The 23,230-nt window shown below is 35.5% G+C and overlaps 1 protein-coding gene across 2 annotated transcripts in view; it reads left to right on the top strand.

Annotated features, from left to right (window-relative positions):
- LOC106592571 (GTP-binding protein Rheb) overlaps window positions 1-23,230 on the top strand; it is a 58,909-nt gene that overhangs the window by 30,716 nt on the left and 4,963 nt on the right. For both annotated transcript variants that reach the window (XM_045694506.2, XM_045694505.2), the window contains one exon: window positions 22,877-22,924. In XM_045694506.2, the coding sequence (XP_045550462.1) occupies window positions 22,877-22,924 (48 nt within the window). The remainder of the gene's footprint in view (window positions 1-22,876; window positions 22,925-23,230) is intronic.

Here is a 23,230-nt window from a genome sequence, read left to right as displayed (position 1 = left end):
TAATCCTCCTCTACTGTAACCTGATGTATATTAATCCTTCTCTACTGTAACCTGATGTGTATTAATCCTCTACTGTAACCTGATGTATATTAATCCTCTACTGTAACCTGATGTATATTAATCCTCTACTGTAACCTGATGTATATTAATCCTCCTCTACTGTAACCTGATGTATATTAACCCTCTACTGTAACCTGATGTATATTAATCCTCCTCTACTGTAACCTGATGTATATTAATCCTCCTCTTCTGTAACCTGATGTATATCAATCCTCTACTGTAACCTGATGTATATTAATCCTCCTCTACTGTAACCTGATGTATATTAATCCTCCTCTATTGTAACCTGATGTATATTAATCCTCTACTGTAACCTGATGTATATTAATCCTCTACTGTAACCTGATGTATATTAATCATCCTCTACTGTAACCTGATGTATATTATCCCTCTACTGTAACCTGATGTATATTAACCCTCTACTGTAACCTGATGTATATTAATCCTCTACTGTAACCTGATGTATATTAATCCTCTACTGTAACCTGATGTATATTAACCCTCTACTGTAACCTGATGTATATTAACCCTCTACTGTAACCTGATGTATATTAACCCTCCTCTACTGTAACCTGATGTATATTAATCCTCTACTGTAACCTGATGTATATTAACCCTCTCTGTAACCTGATGTATATTAACCCTCTACTGTAACCTGATGTATATTAATCCTCTACTGTAACCTGATGTATATTAACCCTCTACTGTAACCTGATGTATATTAATCCTCCTCTACTGTAACCTGATGTATATTAGTCCTCTACTGTAACCTGATGTATATCAATCCTCTACTGTAACCTGATGTATATCAATCCTCTACTGTATCCTGATGTATATTAATCCTCCTCTACTGTAACCTGATGTATATTAATCCTCCTCTACTGTAACCTGATGTATATTAACCCTCTACTGTAACCTGATGTATATTAACCCTCCTCTACTGTAACCTGATGTATATTAACCCTCTACTGTAACCTGATGTATATTAACCCTCCTCTACTGTAACCTGATGTATATTAACCCTCCTCTACTGTAACCTGATGTATATTAACCCTCCTCTACTGTAACCTGATGTATATTAATCCTCTACTGTAACCTGATGTATGTTAATCCTCTACTGTAACCTGATGTATATTAATCCTAACCTGATGTATATTAACCCTCCTTTACTGTAACCTGATGTATATTAACCCTCCTCTACTGTAACCTGATGTATATTAATCCTCCTCTACTGTAACCTGATGTATATTAACCCTCTACTGTAACCTGATGTATATTAACCCTCCTCTACTGTACCCTGATGTATATTAACCCTCTACTGTAACCTGTTGTATATTAACCCTCTACTGTAACCTGATGTATATTAATCCTCTACTGTAACCTGATGCATATTAACCCTCTACTGTAACCTGATGTATATTAATCCTCTACTGTAACCTGATGTATATTAACCCTCTACTGTAACCTGATGTATATTAACCCTCTACTGTAACCTGATGTATATTAATCCTCTACTATAACCTGATGTATATTAATCCTCTACTGTAACCTGATGTATATGAATCCTCTACTGTAACCTGATGTATATTAATCCTCTACTGTAACCTGATGTATATTAACCCTCCTCTACTGTAACCTGATGTATATTAACCCTCTACTGTAACCTGATGTATATTAACCCTCCTCTACTGTAACCTGATGTATATTAACCCTCCTCTACTGTAACCTGATGTATATTAACCCTCCTCTACTGTAACCTGATGTATATTAACCCTCCTCTACTGAAACCTGATGTATATTAACCCTCCTCTACTGTAACCTGATGTATATTAACCCTCTACTGTAACCTCATGTATATTAACCCTCTACTGTAACCTGATGTGTATTAATCCTCTACTGTAACCTGATGTGTATTAATCCTCCTCTACTGTAACCTGATGTATATTAATCCTCCTCTACTGTAACCTGATGTATATTAATCCTCTACTGTAACCTGATGTATATGAATCCTCTACTGTAACCTGATGTGTATTAATCCTCTACTGTAACCTGATGTATATTAACCCTCTACTGTAACCTGATGTGTATTAATCCTCTACTGTAACCTGATGTATATGAATCCTCCTCTACTGTAACCTGATGTATATTAACCCTCTACTGTAACCTGATGTATATTAATCCTCTACTGTAACCTGATGTATATTAATCCTCCTCTACTGTAACCTGATGTATATTAGTCCTCTACTGTAACCTGATGTATATCAATCCTCTACTGTATCCTGATATATATTAATCCTCCTCTACTGTAACCTGATGTATATTAATCCTCCTCTACTGTAACCTGATGTATATTAACCCTCTACTGTAACCTGATGTATATTAACCCTCCTCTACTGTAACCTGATGTATATTAACCCTCTACTGTAACCTGATGTATATTAACCCTCCTCTACTGTAACCTGATGTATATTAACCCTCCTCTACTGTAACCTGATGTATATTAATCCTCTACTGTAACCTGATGTATATTAACCCTCTACTGTAACCTGGTGTATTTTAACCCTCTACTGTAACCTGATGTATATTAACCCTCTACTGTAACCTGATGTATATTAATCCTCCTCTACTGTAACCTGATGTATATTAATCCTCTACTGTAACCTGATGTATATTAATCCTCTACTGTAACCTGATGTATATTAATCCTCTACTGTAACCTGATGTATAATAACCCTCTACTGTAACCTGATGTATATTAATCCTCCTCTACTGTAACCTGATGTATATTAATCCTCTACTGTAACCTGATGTATATTAACCCTCCTCTACTGTAACCTGATGTATATTAACCCTCTACTGTAACCTGATGTATATTAACCCTCTACTGTAACCTGATGTATATTATCCCTCTACTGTAACCTGATGTATATTAACCCTCTACTGTAACCTTATGTATATTAATCCTCTACTGTAACCTGATGTATATTAACCCTCTACTGTAACCTGATGTATATTAATCCTCCTCTACTGTAACCTAATGTATATTAACCCTCTACTGTAACCTGATGTATATTAATCCTCTACTGTAACCTGATGTATATTAATCCTCCTCTACTGTAACCTGATGTATATTAACCCTCTACTGTAACCTGATGTATATTAATCCTCCTCTACTCTAACCTGATGTATATTAATCCTCCTCTACTGTAACCTGATGTATATTAATCCTCTACTGTAACCTGATGTATATTAATCCTCCTCTACTGTAACCTGATGTATATTAATCCTCCTCTACTGTAACCTGATGTATATTAACCCTCTACTGTAACCTGATGTATATTAATCCTCCTCTACTGTAACCTGATGTATATTAACCCTCTACTGTAACCTGATGTATATTAATCCTCTACTGTAACCTGATGTATATTAATCCTCTACTGTAACCTGATGTATATGAATCCTCTACTGTAACCTGATGTATATTAACCCTCTACTGTAACCTGATGTATATTAACCCTCTACTGTAACCTGATGTATATTAACCCTCCTCTACTGTAACCTGATGTATATTAACCCTCTACTGTAACCTGATGTATATTAACCCTCCTCTACTGTAACCTGATGTATATTAACCCTCCTCTACTGTAACCTGATGTATATTAACCCTCCTCTACTGTAACCTGATGTATATTAATCCTCTACTGTAACCTGATGTATGTTAATCCTCTACTGTAACCTGATGTATATTAATCCTAACCTGATGTATATTAACCCTCCTTTACTGTAACCTGATGTATATTAACCCTCCTCTACTGTAACCTGATGTATATTAATCCTCCTCTACTGTAACCTGATGTATATTAACCCTCTACTGTAACCTGATGTATATTAACCCTCCTCTACTGTACCCTGATGTATATTAACCCTCTACTGTAACCTGTTGTATATTAACCCTCTACTGTAACCTGATGTATATTAATCCTCTACTGTAACCTGATGCATATTAACCCTCTACTGTAACCTGATGTATATTAATCCTCTACTGTAACCTGATGTATATTAACCCTCTACTGTAACCTGATGTATATTAACCCTCTACTGTAACCTGATGTATATTAATCCTCTACTATAACCTGATGTATATTAATCCTCTACTGTAACCTGATGTATATGAATCCTCTACTGTAACCTGATGTATATTAATCCTCTACTGTAACCTGATGTATATTAACCCTCCTCTACTGTAACCTGATGTATATTAACCCTCTACTGTAACCTGATGTATATTAACCCTCCTCTACTGTAACCTGATGTATATTAACCCTCCTCTACTGTAACCTGATGTATATTAACCCTCCTCTACTGTAACCTGATGTATATTAACCCTCCTCTACTGAAACCTGATGTATATTAACCCTCCTCTACTGTAACCTGATGTATATTAACCCTCTACTGTAACCTCATGTATATTAACCCTCTACTGTAACCTGATGTGTATTAATCCTCTACTGTAACCTGATGTGTATTAATCCTCCTCTACTGTAACCTGATGTATATTAATCCTCCTCTACTGTAACCTGATGTATATTAATCCTCTACTGTAACCTGATGTATATGAATCCTCTACTGTAACCTGATGTGTATTAATCCTCTACTGTAACCTGATGTATATTAACCCTCTACTGTAACCTGATGTGTATTAATCCTCTACTGTAACCTGATGTATATGAATCCTCCTCTACTGTAACCTGATGTATATTAACCCTCTACTGTAACCTGATGTATATTAATCCTCTACTGTAACCTGATGTATATTAATCCTCCTCTACTGTAACCTGATGTATATTAGTCCTCTACTGTAACCTGATGTATATCAATCCTCTACTGTATCCTGATATATATTAATCCTCCTCTACTGTAACCTGATGTATATTAATCCTCCTCTACTGTAACCTGATGTATATTAACCCTCTACTGTAACCTGATGTATATTAACCCTCCTCTACTGTAACCTGATGTATATTAACCCTCTACTGTAACCTGATGTATATTAACCCTCCTCTACTGTAACCTGATGTATATTAACCCTCCTCTACTGTAACCTGATGTATATTAATCCTCTACTGTAACCTGATGTATATTAACCCTCTACTGTAACCTGGTGTATTTTAACCCTCTACTGTAACCTGATGTATATTAACCCTCTACTGTAACCTGATGTATATTAATCCTCCTCTACTGTAACCTGATGTATATTAATCCTCTACTGTAACCTGATGTATATTAATCCTCTACTGTAACCTGATGTATATTAATCCTCTACTGTAACCTGATGTATAATAACCCTCTACTGTAACCTGATGTATATTAATCCTCCTCTACTGTAACCTGATGTATATTAATCCTCTACTGTAACCTGATGTATATTAACCCTCCTCTACTGTAACCTGATGTATATTAACCCTCTACTGTAACCTGATGTATATTAACCCTCTACTGTAACCTGATGTATATTATCCCTCTACTGTAACCTGATGTATATTAACCCTCTACTGTAACCTTATGTATATTAATCCTCTACTGTAACCTGATGTATATTAACCCTCTACTGTAACCTGATGTATATTAATCCTCCTCTACTGTAACCTAATGTATATTAACCCTCTACTGTAACCTGATGTATATTAATCCTCTACTGTAACCTGATGTATATTAATCCTCCTCTACTGTAACCTGATGTATATTAACCCTCTACTGTAACCTGATGTATATTAATCCTCCTCTACTCTAACCTGATGTATATTAATCCTCCTCTACTGTAACCTGATGTATATTAATCCTCTACTGTAACCTGATGTATATTAATCCTCCTCTACTGTAACCTGATGTATATTAATCCTCCTCTACTGTAACCTGATGTATATTAACCCTCTACTGTAACCTGATGTATATTAATCCTCCTCTACTGTAACCTGATGTATATTAACCCTCTACTGTAACCTGATGTATATTAATCCTCTACTGTAACCTGATGTATATTAATCCTCTACTGTAACCTGATGTATATGAATCCTCTACTGTAACCTGATGTATATTAACCCTCTACTGTAACCTGATGTATATTAACCCTCTACTGTAACCTGATGTATATTAACCCTCTACTGTAACCTGATGTATATTAATCCTCTACTGTAACCTGATGTATATTAATCCTCTACTGTAACCTGATGTATATTAACCCTCCTCTACTGTAACCTGATGTATATTAACCCTCTACTGTAACCTGATGTATATTAATCCTCCTCTACTGTAATCTTATGTATATTAACCCTCTACTGTAACCTGATGTATATTAATCCTCCTCTACTATAACCTGATGTATATTAATCCTTCTCTACTGTAACCTGATGTATATTAATCCTCTACTGTAATCTTATGTATATTAACCCTCTACTGTAACCTGATCTATATTAATCCTCCTCTACTGTAACCTGATGTATATTAATCCTTCTCTACTGTAACCTGATGTGTATTAATCCTCTACTGTAACCTGATGTATATTAATCCTCTACTGTAACCTGATGTATATTAATCCTCTACTGTAACCTGATGTATATTAATCCTCCTCTACTGTAACCTGATGTATATTAACCCTCTACTGTAACCTGATGTATATTAATCCTCCTCTACTGTAACCTGATGTATATTAATCCTCCTCTTCTGTAACCTGATGTATATCAATCCTCTACTGTAACCTGATGTATATTAATCCTCCTCTACTGTAACCTGATGTATATTAATCCTCCTCTATTGTAACCTGATGTATATTAATCCTCTACTGTAACCTGATGTATATTAATCCTCTACTGTAACCTGATGTATATTAATCATCCTCTACTGTAACCTGATGTATATTATCCCTCTACTGTAACCTGATGTATAATTAACCCTCTACTGTAACCTGATGTATATTAATCCTCTACTGTAACCTGATGTATATTAATCCTCTACTGTAACCTGATGTATATTAACCCTCTACTGTAACCTGATGTATATTAACCCTCCTCTACTGTAACCTGATGTATATTAATCCTCCTCTACTGTAACCTGATGTATATTAACCCTCTACTGTAACCTGATGTATATTAATCCTCTACTGTAACCTGATGTATATTAACCCTCTACTGTAACCTGATGTATATTATCCCTCTACTGTAACCTGATGTATATCAATCCTCTACTGTAACCTGATGTATATTAATCATCCTCTACTGTAACCTGATGTATATTATCCCTCTACTGTAACCTGATGTATATTAACCCTCTACTGTAACCTGATGTATATTAATCCTCTACTGTAACCTGATGTATATTAACCCTCTACTGTAACCTGATGTATATTAATCCTCTACTGTAACCTGATGTATATTAATCCTCCTCTACTGTAACCTGATGTATATTAACCCTCTACTGTAACCTGATGTATATTAACCCTCTACTGTAACCTGATGTATATTAATCCTCCTCTACTGTAACCTGATGTATATTAACCCTCCTCTACTGTAACCTGATGTATATTAATCCTCTACTGTAACCTGATGTATATTAATCCTCTACTGTAACCTGATGTATATTAACCCTCTACTGTAACCTGATGTATATTAACCCTCCTCTACTGTAACCTGATGTATATTAACCCTCTACTGTAACCTGATGTATATTAACCCTCCTCTACTGTAACCTGATGTATATTAACCCTCCTCTACTGTAACCTGATGTATATTAACCCTCCTCTACTGAAACCTGATGTATATTAACCCTCTACTGTAACCTGATGTATATTAACCCTCTACTGTAACCTGATGTATATTAATCCTCTACTGTAACCTGATGTATATTAACCCTCTACTGTAACCTGATGTATATTAGTCCTCTACTGTAACCTGATGTATATCAATCCTCTACTGTATCCTGATATATATTAATCCTCCTCTACTGTAACCTGATGTATATTAATCCTCCTCTACTGTAACCTGATGTATGTTAACCCTCTACTGTAACCTGATGTATATTAACCCTCCTCTACTGTAACCTGATGTATATTAACCCTCTACTGTAACCTGATGTATATTAACCCTCCTCTACTGTAACCTGATGTATATTAACCCTCCTCTACTGTAACCTGATGTATATTAATCCTCTACTGTAACCTGATGTATATTAACCCTCTACTGTAACCTGGTGTATATTAACCCTCTACTGTAACCTGATGTATATTAATCCTCCTCTACTGTAACCTGATGTATATTAATCCTCCTCTACTGTAACCTGATGTATATTGATCCTCTACTGTAACCTGATGTATATTAACCCTCTACTGTAACCTTATGTATATTAACCCTCTACTGTAACCTGATGTATATTAATCCTCTACTGTAACCTGATGTATATTAATCCTCCTCTACTGTAACCTGATGTATATTAACCCTCTACTGTAACCTGATGTATATTAATCCTCCTCTACTCTAACCTGATGTATATTAATCCTCCTCTACTGTAACCTGATGTATATTAATCCTCTCACTGTAACCTGATGTATATTAATCCTCCTCTACTGTAACCTGATGTATATTAATCCTCCTCTACTGTAACCTGATGTATATTAACCCTCTACTGTAACCTGATGTATATTAATCCTCCTCTACTGTAACCTGATGTATATTAATCCTCCTCTACTGTAACCTGATGTATATTAATCCTCTACTGTAACCTGATGTATATTAATCCTCTACTGTAACCTGATGTATATGAATCCTCTACTGTAACCTGATGTATATTAATCCTCTACTGTAACCTGATGTATATTAATCCTCTACTGTAACCTGATGTATATTAACCCTCCTCTACTGTAACCTGATGTATATTAACCCTCTACTGTAACCTGATGTATATTAATCCTCCTCTACTGTAATCTTATGTATATTAACCCTCTACTGTAACCTGATGTATATTAATCCTCCTCTACTATAACCTGATGTATATTAATCCTTCTCTACTGTAACCTGATGTATATTAATCCTCTACTGTAATCTTATGTATATTAACCCTCTACTGTAACCTGATCTATATTAATCCTCCTCTACTGTAACCTGATGTATATTAATCCTTCTCTACTGTAACCTGATGTGTATTAATCCTCTACTGTAACCTGATGTATATTAATCCTCTACTGTAACCTGATGTATATTAATCCTCTACTGTAACCTGATGTATATTAATCCTCCTCTACTGTAACCTGATGTATATTAACCCTCTACTGTAACCTGATGTATATTAATCCTCCTCTACTGTAACCTGATGTATATTAATCCTCCTCTTCTGTAACCTGATGTATATCAATCCTCTACTGTAACCTGATGTATATTAATCCTCCTCTACTGTAACCTGATGTATATTAATCCTCCTCTATTGTAACCTGATGTATATTAATCCTCTACTGTAACCTGATGTATATTAATCCTCTACTGTAACCTGATGTATATTAATCATCCTCTACTGTAACCTGATGTATATTATCCCTCTACTGTAACCTGATGTATATTAACCCTCTACTGTAACCTGATGTATATTAATCCTCTACTGTAACCTGATGTATATTAATCCTCTACTGTAACCTGATGTATATTAACCCTCTACTGTAACCTGATGTATATTAACCCTCTACTGTAACCTGATGTATATTAACCCTCCTCTACTGTAACCTGATGTATATTAATCCTCTACTGTAACCTGATGTATATTAACCCTCTCTGTAACCTGATGTATATTAACCCTCTACTGTAACCTGATGTATATTAATCCTCTACTGTAACCTGATGTATATTAACCCTCTACTGTAACCTGATGTATATTAATCCTCCTCTACTGTAACCTGATGTATATTAGTCCTCTACTGTAACCTGATGTATATCAATCCTCTACTGTAACCTGATGTATATCAATCCTCTACTGTATCCTGATGTATATTAATCCTCCTCTACTGTAACCTGATGTATATTAATCCTCCTCTACTGTAACCTGATGTATATTAACCCTCTACTGTAACCTGATGTATATTAACCCTCCTCTACTGTAACCTGATGTATATTAACCCTCTACTGTAACCTGATGTATATTAACCCTCCTCTACTGTAACCTGATGTATATTAACCCTCCTCTACTGTAACCTGATGTATATTAATCCTCTACTGTAACCTGATGTATGTTAATCCTCTACTGTAACCTGATGTATATTAATCCTAACCTGATGTATATTAACCCTCCTTTACTGTAACCTGATGTATATTAACCCTCCTCTACTGTAACCTGATGTATATTAATCCTCCTCTACTGTAACCTGATGTATATTAACCCTCTACTGTAACCTGATGTATATTAACCCTCCTCTACTGTACCCTGATGTATATTAACCCTCTACTGTAACCTGTTGTATATTAACCCTCTACTGTAACCTGATGTATATTAATCCTCTACTGTAACCTGATGCATATTAACCCTCTACTGTAACCTGATGTATATTAATCCTCTACTGTAACCTGATGTATATTAACCCTCTACTGTAACCTGATGTATATTAACCCTCTACTGTAACCTGATGTATATTAATCCTCTACTATAACCTGATGTATATTAATCCTCTACTGTAACCTGATGTATATTAATCCTCTACTGTAACCTGATGTATATTAACCCTCCTCTACTGTAACCTGATGTATATTAACCCTCTACTGTAACCTGATGTATATTAACCCTCCTCTACTGTAACCTGATGTATATTAACCCTCCTCTACTGTAACCTGATGTATATTAACCCTCCTCTACTGTAACCTGATGTATATTAACCCTCCTCTACTGAAACCTGATGTATATTAACCCTCCTCTACTGTAACCTGATGTATATTAACCCTCTACTGTAACCTGATGTATATTAACCCTCTACTGTAACCTGATGTGTATTAATCCTCTACTGTAACCTGATGTGTATTAATCCTCCTCTACTGTAACCTGATGTATATTAATCCTCCTCTACTGTAACCTGATGTATATTAATCCTCTACTGTAACCTGATGTATATTAATCCTCTACTGTAACCTGATGTATATTAATCCTCCTCTACTGTAACCTGATGTATATTAACCCTCTACTGTAACCTGATGTGTATTAATCCTCTACTGTAACCTGATGTATATGAATCCTCCTCTACTGTAACCTGATGTATATTAACCCTCTACTGTAACCTGATGTATATTAATCCTCTACTGTAACCTGATGTATATTAATCCTCCTCTACTGTAACCTGATGTATATTAATCCTCTACTGTAACCTGATGTATATTAATCCTCTACTGTAACCTGATGTATATGAATCCTCCTCTACTGTAACCTGATGTATATTATCCCTCTACTGTAACCTGATGTATATTAACCCTCTACTGTAACCTGATGTATATTAATCCTCTACTGTAACCTGATGTATATTAATCCTCTACTGTAACCTGATGTATATTAACCCTCTACTGTAACCTGATGTATATTAACCCTCTACTGTAACCTGATGTATATTAACCCTCCTCTACTGTAACCTGATGTATATTAATCCTCTACTGTAACCTGATGTATATTAACCCTCTCTGTAACCTGATGTATATTAACCCTCTACTGTAACCTGATGTATATTAATCCTCTACTGTAACCTGATGTATATTAACCCTCTACTGTAACCTGATGTATATTAATCCTCCTCTACTGTAACCTGATGTATATTAGTCCTCTACTGTAACCTGATGTATATCAATCCTCTACTGTAACCTGATGTATATCAATCCTCTACTGTATCCTGATGTATATTAATCCTCCTCTACTGTAACCTGATGTATATTAATCCTCCTCTACTGTAACCTGATGTATATTAACCCTCTACTGTAACCTGATGTATATTAACCCTCCTCTACTGTAACCTGATGTATATTAACCCTCTACTGTAACCTGATGTATATTAACCCTCCTCTACTGTAACCTGATGTATATTAACCCTCCTCTACTGTAACCTGATGTATATTAATCCTCTACTGTAACCTGATGTATGTTAATCCTCTACTGTAACCTGATGTATATTAATCCTAACCTGATGTATATTAACCCTCCTTTACTGTAACCTGATGTATATTAACCCTCCTCTACTGTAACCTGATGTATATTAATCCTCCTCTACTGTAACCTGATGTATATTAACCCTCTACTGTAACCTGATGTATATTAACCCTCCTCTACTGTACCCTGATGTATATTAACCCTCTACTGTAACCTGTTGTATATTAACCCTCTACTGTAACCTGATGTATATTAATCCTCTACTGTAACCTGATGCATATTAACCCTCTACTGTAACCTGATGTATATTAATCCTCTACTGTAACCTGATGTATATTAACCCTCTACTGTAACCTGATGTATATTAACCCTCTACTGTAACCTGATGTATATTAATCCTCTACTATAACCTGATGTATATTAATCCTCTACTGTAACCTGATGTATATTAATCCTCTACTGTAACCTGATGTATATTAACCCTCCTCTACTCTAACCTGATGTATATTAACCCTCTACTGTAACCTGATGTATATTAACCCTCCTCTACTGTAACCTGATGTATATTAACCCTCCTCTACTGTAACCTGATGTATATTAACCCTCCTCTACTGTAACCTGATGTATATTAACCCTCCTCTACTGAAACCTGATGTATATTAACCCTCCTCTACTGTAACCTGATGTATATTAACCCTCTACTGTAACCTGATGTATATTAACCCTCTACTGTAACCTGATGTGTATTAATCCTCTACTGTAACCTGATGTGTATTAATCCTCCTCTACTGTAACCTGATGTATATTAATCCTCCTCTACTGTAACCTGATGTATATTAATCCTCTACTGTAACCTGATGTATATTAATCCTCTACTGTAACCTGATGTATATTAATCCTCCTCTACTGTAACCTGATGTATATTAACCCTCTACTGTAACCTGATGTGTATTAATCCTCTACTGTAACCTGATGTATATGAATCCTCCTCTACTGTAACCTGATGTATATTAACCCTCTACTGTAACCTGATGTATATTAATCCTCTACTGTAACCTGATGTATATTAATCCTCCTCTACTGTAACCTGATGTATATTAATCCTCTACTGTAACCTGATGTATATTAATCCTCTACTGTAACCTGATGTATATGAATCCTCCTCTACTGTAACCTGATGTATATTAACCCTCTACTGTAACCTGATGTATATTAATCCTCTACTGTAACCTGATGTATATTAACCCTCTACTGTAACCTGATGTATATTAATCCTCCTCTACTGTAACCTGATGTATATTAATCCTCTACTGTAACCTGATGTATATGAATCCTCTACTGTAACCTGATGTATATGAATCCTCCTCTACTGTAACCTGATGTATATTAACCCTCTACTGTAACCTGATGTATATTAATCCTCTACTGTAACCTGATGTATATTAATCCTCTGCTGTAACCTGATGTATATTAATCCTCCTCTACTGTAACCTGATGTATATTAACCCTCTACTGTAACCTGATGTATATTAATCCTCTACTGTAACCTGATGTATATTAATCCTCTACTGTAACCTGATGTATATTAATCCTCTACTGTAACCTGATGTATATTAATCCTCCTCTACTGTAACCTGATGTATATTAACCCTCTACTGTAACCTGATGTATATTAACCCTCTACTGTAACCTGATGTATATTAATCCTCTACTGTAACCTGATGTATATTAATCCTCTACTGTAACCTGATGTATATTAATCCTCCTCTACTGTAACCTGATGTATATTAACCCTCTACTGTAACCTGATGTATATTAATCCTCTACTGTAACCTGATGTATATTAACCCTCTACTGTAACCTGATGTATATTAATCCTCCTCTACTGTAACCTGATGTATATTAACCCTCTACTGTAACCTGATGTATATTAATCCTCCTCTACTGTAACCTGATGTATATTAACCCTCTACTGTAACCTGATGTATATTAACCCTCTACTGTAACCTGATGTATATTAACCCTCTACTGTAACCTGATGTATAATAACCCTCTACTGTAACCTGATGTATAATAACCCTCTACTGTAACCTGATGTATATTAACCCTCTACTGTAACCTGATGTATATTAACCCTCTCTGTAACCTGATGTATATTAATCCTCCTCTACTGTAACCTGATGTATATTAATCCTCTACTGTATCCTGATGTATATTAACCCTCTACTGTAACCTGATGTATATTAACCCTCTACTGTAACCTGATGTATATTAACCCTCTACTGTAACCTGATGTATATTAACCCTCCTCTACTGTAACCTGATGTATATTAACCCTCTACTGTAACCTGATGTATATGAATCCTCTACTGTAACCTGATGTATATTAATCCTCTACTGTAACCTGATGTATATTAATCCTCTACTGTAACCTGATGTATATTAACCCTCTACTGTAACCTGATGTATATTAACCCTCTACTGTAACCTGATGTATATTAACCCTCTACTGTAACCTGATGTATATTAACCCTCCTCTACTGTAACCTGATGTATATTAACCCTCTACTGTAACCTGATGTATATGAATCCTCTACTGTAACCTGATGTATATTAATCCTCTACTGTAACCTGATGTATATTAACCCTCTACTGTAACCTGATGTATATTAATCCTCTACTGTAACCTGATGTATATTAATCCTCCTCTACTGTAACCTGATGTATATTAACCCTCTACTGTAACCTGATGTATATTAACCCTCTACTGTAACCTGATGTATATTAATCCTCCTCTACTGTAACCTGATGTATATTAACCCTCCTCTACTGTAACCTGATGTATATTAATCCTCTACTGTAACCTGATGTATATTAATCCTCTACTGTAACCTGATGTATATTAACCCTCTACTGTAACCTGATGTATATTAACCCTCCTCTACTGTAACCTGATGTATATTAACCCTCTACTGTAACCTGATGTATATTAACCCTCCTCTACTGTAACCTGATGTATATTAACCCTCCTCTACTGTAACCTGATGTATATTAACCCTCCTCTACTGAAACCTGATGTATATTAACCCTCTACTGTAACCTGATGTATATTAACCCTCTACTGTAACCTGATGTATATTAATCCTCTACTGTAACCTGATGTATATTAACCCTCTACTGTAACCTGATGTATATTAGTCCTCTACTGTAACCTGATGTATATCAATCCTCTACTGTATCCTGATATATATTAATCCTCCTCTACTGTAACCTGATGTATATTAATCCTCCTCTACTGTAACCTGATGTATATTAACCCTCTACTGTAACCTGATGTATATTAACCCTCCTCTACTGTAACCTGATGTATATTAACCCTCTACTGTAACCTGATGTATATTAACCCTCCTCTACTGTAACCTGATGTATATTAACCCTCCTCTACTGTAACCTGATGTATATTAATCCTCTACTGTAACCTGATGTATATTAACCCTCTACTGTAACCTGGTGTATTTTAACCCTCTACTGTAACCTGATGTATATTAATCCTCCTCTACTGTAACCTGATGTATATTAATCCTCCTCTACTGTAACCTGATGTATATTAATCCTCTACTGTAACCTGATGTATATTAACCCTCTACTGTAACCTTATGTATATTAATCCTCTACTGTAACCTGATGTATATTAACCCTCTACTGTAACCTGATGTATATTAATCCTCCTCTACTGTAACCTGATGTATATTAACCCTCTACTGTAACCTGATGTATATTAATCCTCTACTGTAACCTGATGTATATTAATCCTCCTCTACTGTAACCTGATGTATATTAACCCTCTACTGTAACCTGATGTATATTAATCCTCCTCTACTCTAACCTGATGTATATTAATCCTCCTCTACTCTAACCTGATGTATATTAATCCTCTACTGTAACCTGATGTATATTAATCCTCCTCTACTGTAACCTGATGTATATTAATCCTCCTCTACTGTAACCTGATGTATATTAACCCTCTACTGTAACCTGATGTATATTAATCCTCCTCTACTGTAACCTGATGTATATTAACCCTCTACTGTAACCTGATGTATATTAATCCTCTACTGTAACCTGATGTATATTAATCCTCTACTGTAACCTGATGTATATGAATCCTCTACTGTAACCTGATGTATATTAATCCTCTACTGTAACCTGATGTATATTAATCCTCTACTGTAACCTGATGTATATTAACCCTCCTCTACTGTAACCTGATGTATATTAACCCTCTACTGTAACCTGATGTATATTAATCCTCCTCTACTGTAATCTTATGTATATTAACCCTCTACTGTAACCTGATGTATATTAATCCTCCTCTACTATAACCTGATGTATATTAATCCTTCTCTACTGTAACCTGATGTATATTAATCCTCTACTGTAATCTTATGTATATTAACCCTCTACTGTAACCTGATCTATATTAATCCTCCTCTACTGTAACCTGATGTATATTAATCCTTCTCTACTGTAACCTGATGTGTATTAATCCTCTACTGTAACCTGATGTATATTAATCCTCTACTGTAACCTGATGTATATTAATCCTCTACTGTAACCTGATGTATATTAATCCTCCTCTACTGTAACCTGATGTATATTAACCCTCTACTGTAACCTGATGTATATTAATCCTCCTCTACTGTAACCTGATGTATATTAATCCTCCTCTTCTGTAACCTGATGTATATCAATCCTCTACTGTAACCTGATGTATATTAATCCTCCTCTACTGTAACCTGATGTATATTAATCCTCCTCTATTGTAACCTGATGTATATTAATCCTCTACTGTAACCTGATGTATATTAATCCTCTACTGTAACCTGATGTATATTAATCATCCTCTACTGTAACCTGATGTATATTATCCCTCTACTGTAACCTGATGTATATTAACCCTCTACTGTAACCTGATGTATATTAATCCTCTACTGTAACCTGATGTATATTAATCCTCTACTGTAACCTGATGTATATTAACCCTCTACTGTAACCTGATGTATATTAACCCTCTACTGTAACCTGATGTATATTAACCCTCCTCTACTGTAACCTGATGTATATTAATCCTCTACTGTAACCTGATGTATATTAACCCTCTCTGTAACCTGATGTATATTAACCCTCTACTGTAACCTGATGTATATTAATCCTCTACTGTAACCTGATGTATATTAACCCTCTACTGTAACCTGATGTATATTAATCCTCCTCTACTGTAACCTGATGTATATTAGTCCTCTACTGTAACCTGATGTATATCAATCCTCTACTGTAACCTGATGTATATCAATCCTCTACTGTATCCTGATGTATATTAATCCTCCTCTACTGTAACCTGATGTATATTAATCCTCCTCTACTGTAACCTGATGTATATTAACCCTCTACTGTAACCTGATGTATATTAACCCTCCTCTACTGTAACCTGATGTATATTAACCCTCTACTGTAACCTGATGTATATTAACCCTCCTCTACTGTAACCTGATGTATATTAACCCTCCTCTACTGTAACCTGATGTATATTAACCCTCCTCTACTGTAACCTGATGTATATTAATCCTCTACTGTAACCTGATGTATGTTAATCCTCTACTGTAACCTGATGTATATTAATCCTAACCTGATGTATATTAACCCTCCTTTACTGTAACCTGATGTATATTAACCCTCCTCTACTGTAACCTGATGTATATTAATCCTCCTCTACTGTAACCTGATGTATATTAACCCTCTACTGTAACCTGATGTATATTAACCCTCCTCTACTGTACCCTGATGTATATTAACCCTCTACTGTAACCTGTTGTATATTAACCCTCTACTGTAACCTGATGTATATTAATCCTCTACTGTAACCTGATGCATATTAACCCTCTACTGTAACCTGATGTATATTAATCCTCTACTGTAACCTGATGTATATTAACCCTCTACTGTAACCTGATGTATATTAACCCTCTACTGTAACCTGATGTATATTAATCCTCTACTATAACCTGATGTATATTAATCCTCTACTGTAACCTGATGTATATTAATCCTCTACTGTAACCTGATGTATATTAACCCTCCTCTACTGTAACCTGATGTATATTAACCCTCTACTGTAACCTGATGTATATTAACCCTCCTCTACTGTAACCTGATGTATATTAACCCTCCTCTACTGTAACCTGATGTATATTAACCCTCCTCTACTGTAACCTGATGTATATTAACCCTCTACTGTAACCTGATGTATATTAACCCTCTACTGTAACCTGATGTGTATTAATCCTCTACTGTAACCTGATGTGTATTAATCCTCCTCTACTGTAACCTGATGTATATTAATCCTCCTCTACTGTAACCTGATGTATATTAATCCTCTACTGTAACCTGATGTATATGAATCCTCTACTGTAACCTGATGTGTATTAATCCTCTACTGTAACCTGATGTATATTAACCCTCTACTGTAACCTGATGTGTATTAATCCTCTACTGTAACCTGATGTATATGAATCCTCCTCTACTGTAACCTGATGTATATTAACCCTCTACTGTAACCTGATGTATATTAATCCTCTACTGTAACCTGATGTATATTAATCCTCCTCTACTGTAACCTGATGTATATTAATCCTCTACTGTAACCTGATGTATATTAATCCTCTACTGTAACCTGATGTATATGAATCCTCCTCTACTGTAACCTGATGTATATTAACCCTCTACTGTAACCTGATGTATATTAATCCTCTACTGTAACCTGATGTATATTAACCCTCTACTGTAACCTGATGTATATTAATCCTCCTCTACTGTAACCTGATGTATATTAATCCTCTACTGTAACCTGATGTATATGAATCCTCTACTGTAACCTGATGTATATGAATCCTCCTCTACTGTAACCTGATGTATATTAACCCTCTACTGTAACCTGATGTATATTAATCCTCTACTGTAACCTGATGTATATTAATCCTCTGCTGTAACCTGATGTATATTAATCCTCCTCTACTGTAACCTGATGTATATTAACCCTCTACTGTAACCTGATGTATATTAATCCTCTACTGTAACCTGATGTATATTAATCCTCTACTGTAACCTGATGTATATTAATCCTCTACTGTAACCTGATGTATATTAATCCTCCTCTACTGTAACCTGATGTATATTAACCCTCTACTGTAACCTGATGTATATTAACCCTCTACTGTAACCTGATGTATATTAATCCTCTACTGTAACCTGATGTATATTAATCCTCTACTGTAACCTGATGTATATTAATCCTCCTCTACTGTAACCTGATGTATATTAACCCTCTACTGTAACCTGATGTATATTAATCCTCTACTGTAACCTGATGTATATTAACCCTCTACTGTAACCTGATGTATATTAATCCTCCTCTACTGTAACCTGATGTATATTAACCCTCTACTGTAACCTGATGTATATTAATCCTCCTCTACTGTAACCTGATGTATATTAACCCTCTACTGTAACCTGATGTATATTAACCCTCTACTGTAACCTGATGTATATTAACCCTCTACTGTAACCTGATGTATAATAACCCTCTACTGTAACCTGATGTATAATAACCCTCTACTGTAACCTGATGTATATTAATCCTCTACTGTAACCTGATGTATATTAACCCTCTACTGTAACCTGATGTATATTAACCCTCTACTGTAACCTGATGTATATTAACCCTCTACTGTAACCTGATGTATATTAACCCTCTACTGTAACCTGATGTATATTAACCCTCTACTGTAACCTGATGTATATTAACCCTCTACTGTAACCTGATGTATATTAACCCTCTCTGTAACCTGATGTATATTAATCCTCCTCTACTGTAACCTGATGTATATTAATCCTCTACTGTATCCTGATGTATATTAACCCTCTACTGTAACCTGATGTATATTAACCCTCTACTGTAACCTGATGTATATTAACCCTCTACTGTAACCTGATGTATATTAACCCTCCTCTACTGTAACCTGATGTATATTAACCCTCTACTGTAACCTGATGTATATGAATCCTCTACTGTAACCTGATGTATATTAATCCTCTACTGTAACCTGATGTATATTAATCCTCTACTGTAACCTGATGTATATTAATCCTCTACTGTAACCTGATGTATATTAACCCTCCTCTACTGTAACCTGATGTATATTAACCCTCTACTGTAACCTGATGTATATTAACCCTCCTCTACTGTAACCTGATGTATATTAACCCTCTACTGTAACCTGATGTATATTAATCCTCTACTGTAACCTGATGTATATTAACCCTCTACTGTAACCTGATGTATATTAACCCTCTACTGTAACCTGATGTATATTAATCCTCTACTGTAACCTGATGTATATTAACCCTCTACTGTAACCTGATGTATATTAATCCTCTACTGTAACCTGATGTATATTAATCCTCTACTGTAACCTGATGTATATTAACCCTCCTCTACTGTAACCTGATGTATATTAATCCTCTACTGTAACCTGATGTATATTAACCCTCTACTGTAACCTGATGTATATTAATCCTCTACTATAACCTGATGTATATAAACCCTCCTCTACTGTAACCTGATGTATATTAACCCTCTACTGTAACCTGATGTATATTAACCCTCTACTGTAACCTGATGTATAATAACCCTCTACTGTAACCTGATGTATATTAATCCTCTACTGTAACCTGATGTATATTAACCCTCTACTGTAACCTGATGTATATTAATCCTCCTCTACTGTAACCTGATGTATATTAACCCTCTACTGTAACCTGATGTATATTAACCCTCTACTGTAACCTGATGTATATTAATCCTCTACTGTAACCTGATGTATATTAACCCTCTACTGTAACCTGATGTATATTAATCCTCTACTGTAACCTGATGTATATTAACCCTCCTCTACTGTAACCTGATGTATATTAATCCTCCTCTACTGTAACCTGATGTATATTAATCCTCCTCTACTGTAACCTGATGTATATTATCCCTCTACTGTAACCTGATGTATAATAACCCTCTATTGTAACCTGATGTATATTAACCCTCTACTGTAACCTGATGTATATTAATCCTCTACTGTAACCTGATGTATATTAATCCTCTACTGTAACCTGATGTATATTAACCCTCTACTGTAACCTGATGTATATTAATCCTCTACTGTAACCTGATGTATATTAATCCTCTACTGTAACCTGATGTATATTAACCCTCTACTGTAACCTGATGTATATTAATCCTCTACTGTAACCTGATGTATATTAATCCTCTACTGTAACCTGATGTATATTAACCCTCTACTGTAACCTGATGTATATTAACCCTCTACTGTAACCTGATGTATATTAACCCTCTACTGTAACCTGATGTATATTAACCCTCCTCTACTGTAACCTGATGTATATTAATCCTCTACTGTAACCTGATGTATATTAACCCTCTACTGTAACCTGATGTATATTAACCCTCTACTGTAACCTGATGTATATTAATCCTCCTCTACTGTAACCTGATGTATATTAACCCTCCTCTACTGTAACCTGATGTATATTAACCCTCCTCTACTGTAACCTGATGTATATTAATCCTCCTCTACTGTAACCTGATGTATATTAACCCTCTACTGTAACCTGATGTATATTAACCCTCTACTGTAACCTGATGTATAATAACCCTCTACTGTAACCTGACGTAGCAGGCCTAAAATAAATGGCTGAAACTAAAGCCCCACATTCTGGTCATGATGAGAGAAGTCGGTTTAACCTATCCAGTAAATGTGGAGTTGGAGTTGAGATAGAGTATTGCTCTGTTAATATTCAGATGGAAACAACTTCATAGAGAAAGCTAGCGTTATCTAGCGATAATGGAATCGCTAACAAAGTTGACACCAACAATATTGGTATGTGGTGTTTGTCGACTTTGTGGCGACTTGCTTGGAAAGCTCAATATTTTCCAGTCAGTGCTCTGAAAAAGTATTTGCCCCCTTTCCGATTTTCTCTATTTTTGCCCCCTTACACTCACTAACGGGTTGTGCCACCTTTTGCCCCTGAAAACCGGATGGCTTAGATTTTTGCAGATGAGGCTGAGTGATACATGGGATACAACATGTGGTTTTGTATTGGATACATGGGATACAACATGTGATTTTGTCTTGGATACATGGGATACAACATGTGGTTTTGTATTGGATACATGGGATACAACATGTGGTTTTGTATTGGATACATGGTATACAGCATGTGGTTTTGTCTTGGATACATGGGATACAACATGTGGTTTTCTCCTGGATACATGGGATACAACATGTGGTTTTGTATTGGATACATGGGATACAACATGTGGTTTTGTATTGGATACATGGGATACAACATGTGGTTTTGTATTGGATACATGGGATACAACATGTGGTTTTGTATTGAATACATGGGATACAACATGTGGTTTTGTATTGGATACATGGGATACAACATGTGGTTTTGTATTGGATACATGGGATACAACATGTGGTTTTGTCTTGGATACATGGGATACAACATGTGGTTTTGTCTTTCTCTACAGAGTACCTATTATGTTGGTGGGAAATAAGAACGACCTGCACATGGAAAGGTATGTTCCTTACTTACATACGTAGATACTGTCAAACACACACGCACGCACACACACACACACACACACACATACACACACACACTCACTCACGCTCACACACGCTCACACACACATACAACAGGATTAAATGCGGAAGACACATTTCGGTTGAATGCATTCAGTTGTGAAACTGACTTGGTATCCCACTTCCCCTTCCCTTAAGGCATTATATCCTGTCGCTGTCGGGTTTGGAGTGAAGTCATACAGAGATGCCATCCCCTAAACTGTGGTGTGTGTGTGGTGTCTGATTGGTGCGATGTCTCT

Source organism: Salmo salar, chromosome 14 (assembly GCF_965601325.2).
Source record: "Salmo salar chromosome 14, fSalSal1, whole genome shotgun sequence".
In the NCBI taxonomy this organism is placed as follows: domain Eukaryota; kingdom Metazoa; phylum Chordata; class Actinopteri; order Salmoniformes; family Salmonidae; genus Salmo; species Salmo salar.
The sequence above is the reverse complement of the archived record's forward strand: the minus strand, read 5'-3'. Positions and strand labels throughout refer to the sequence as shown.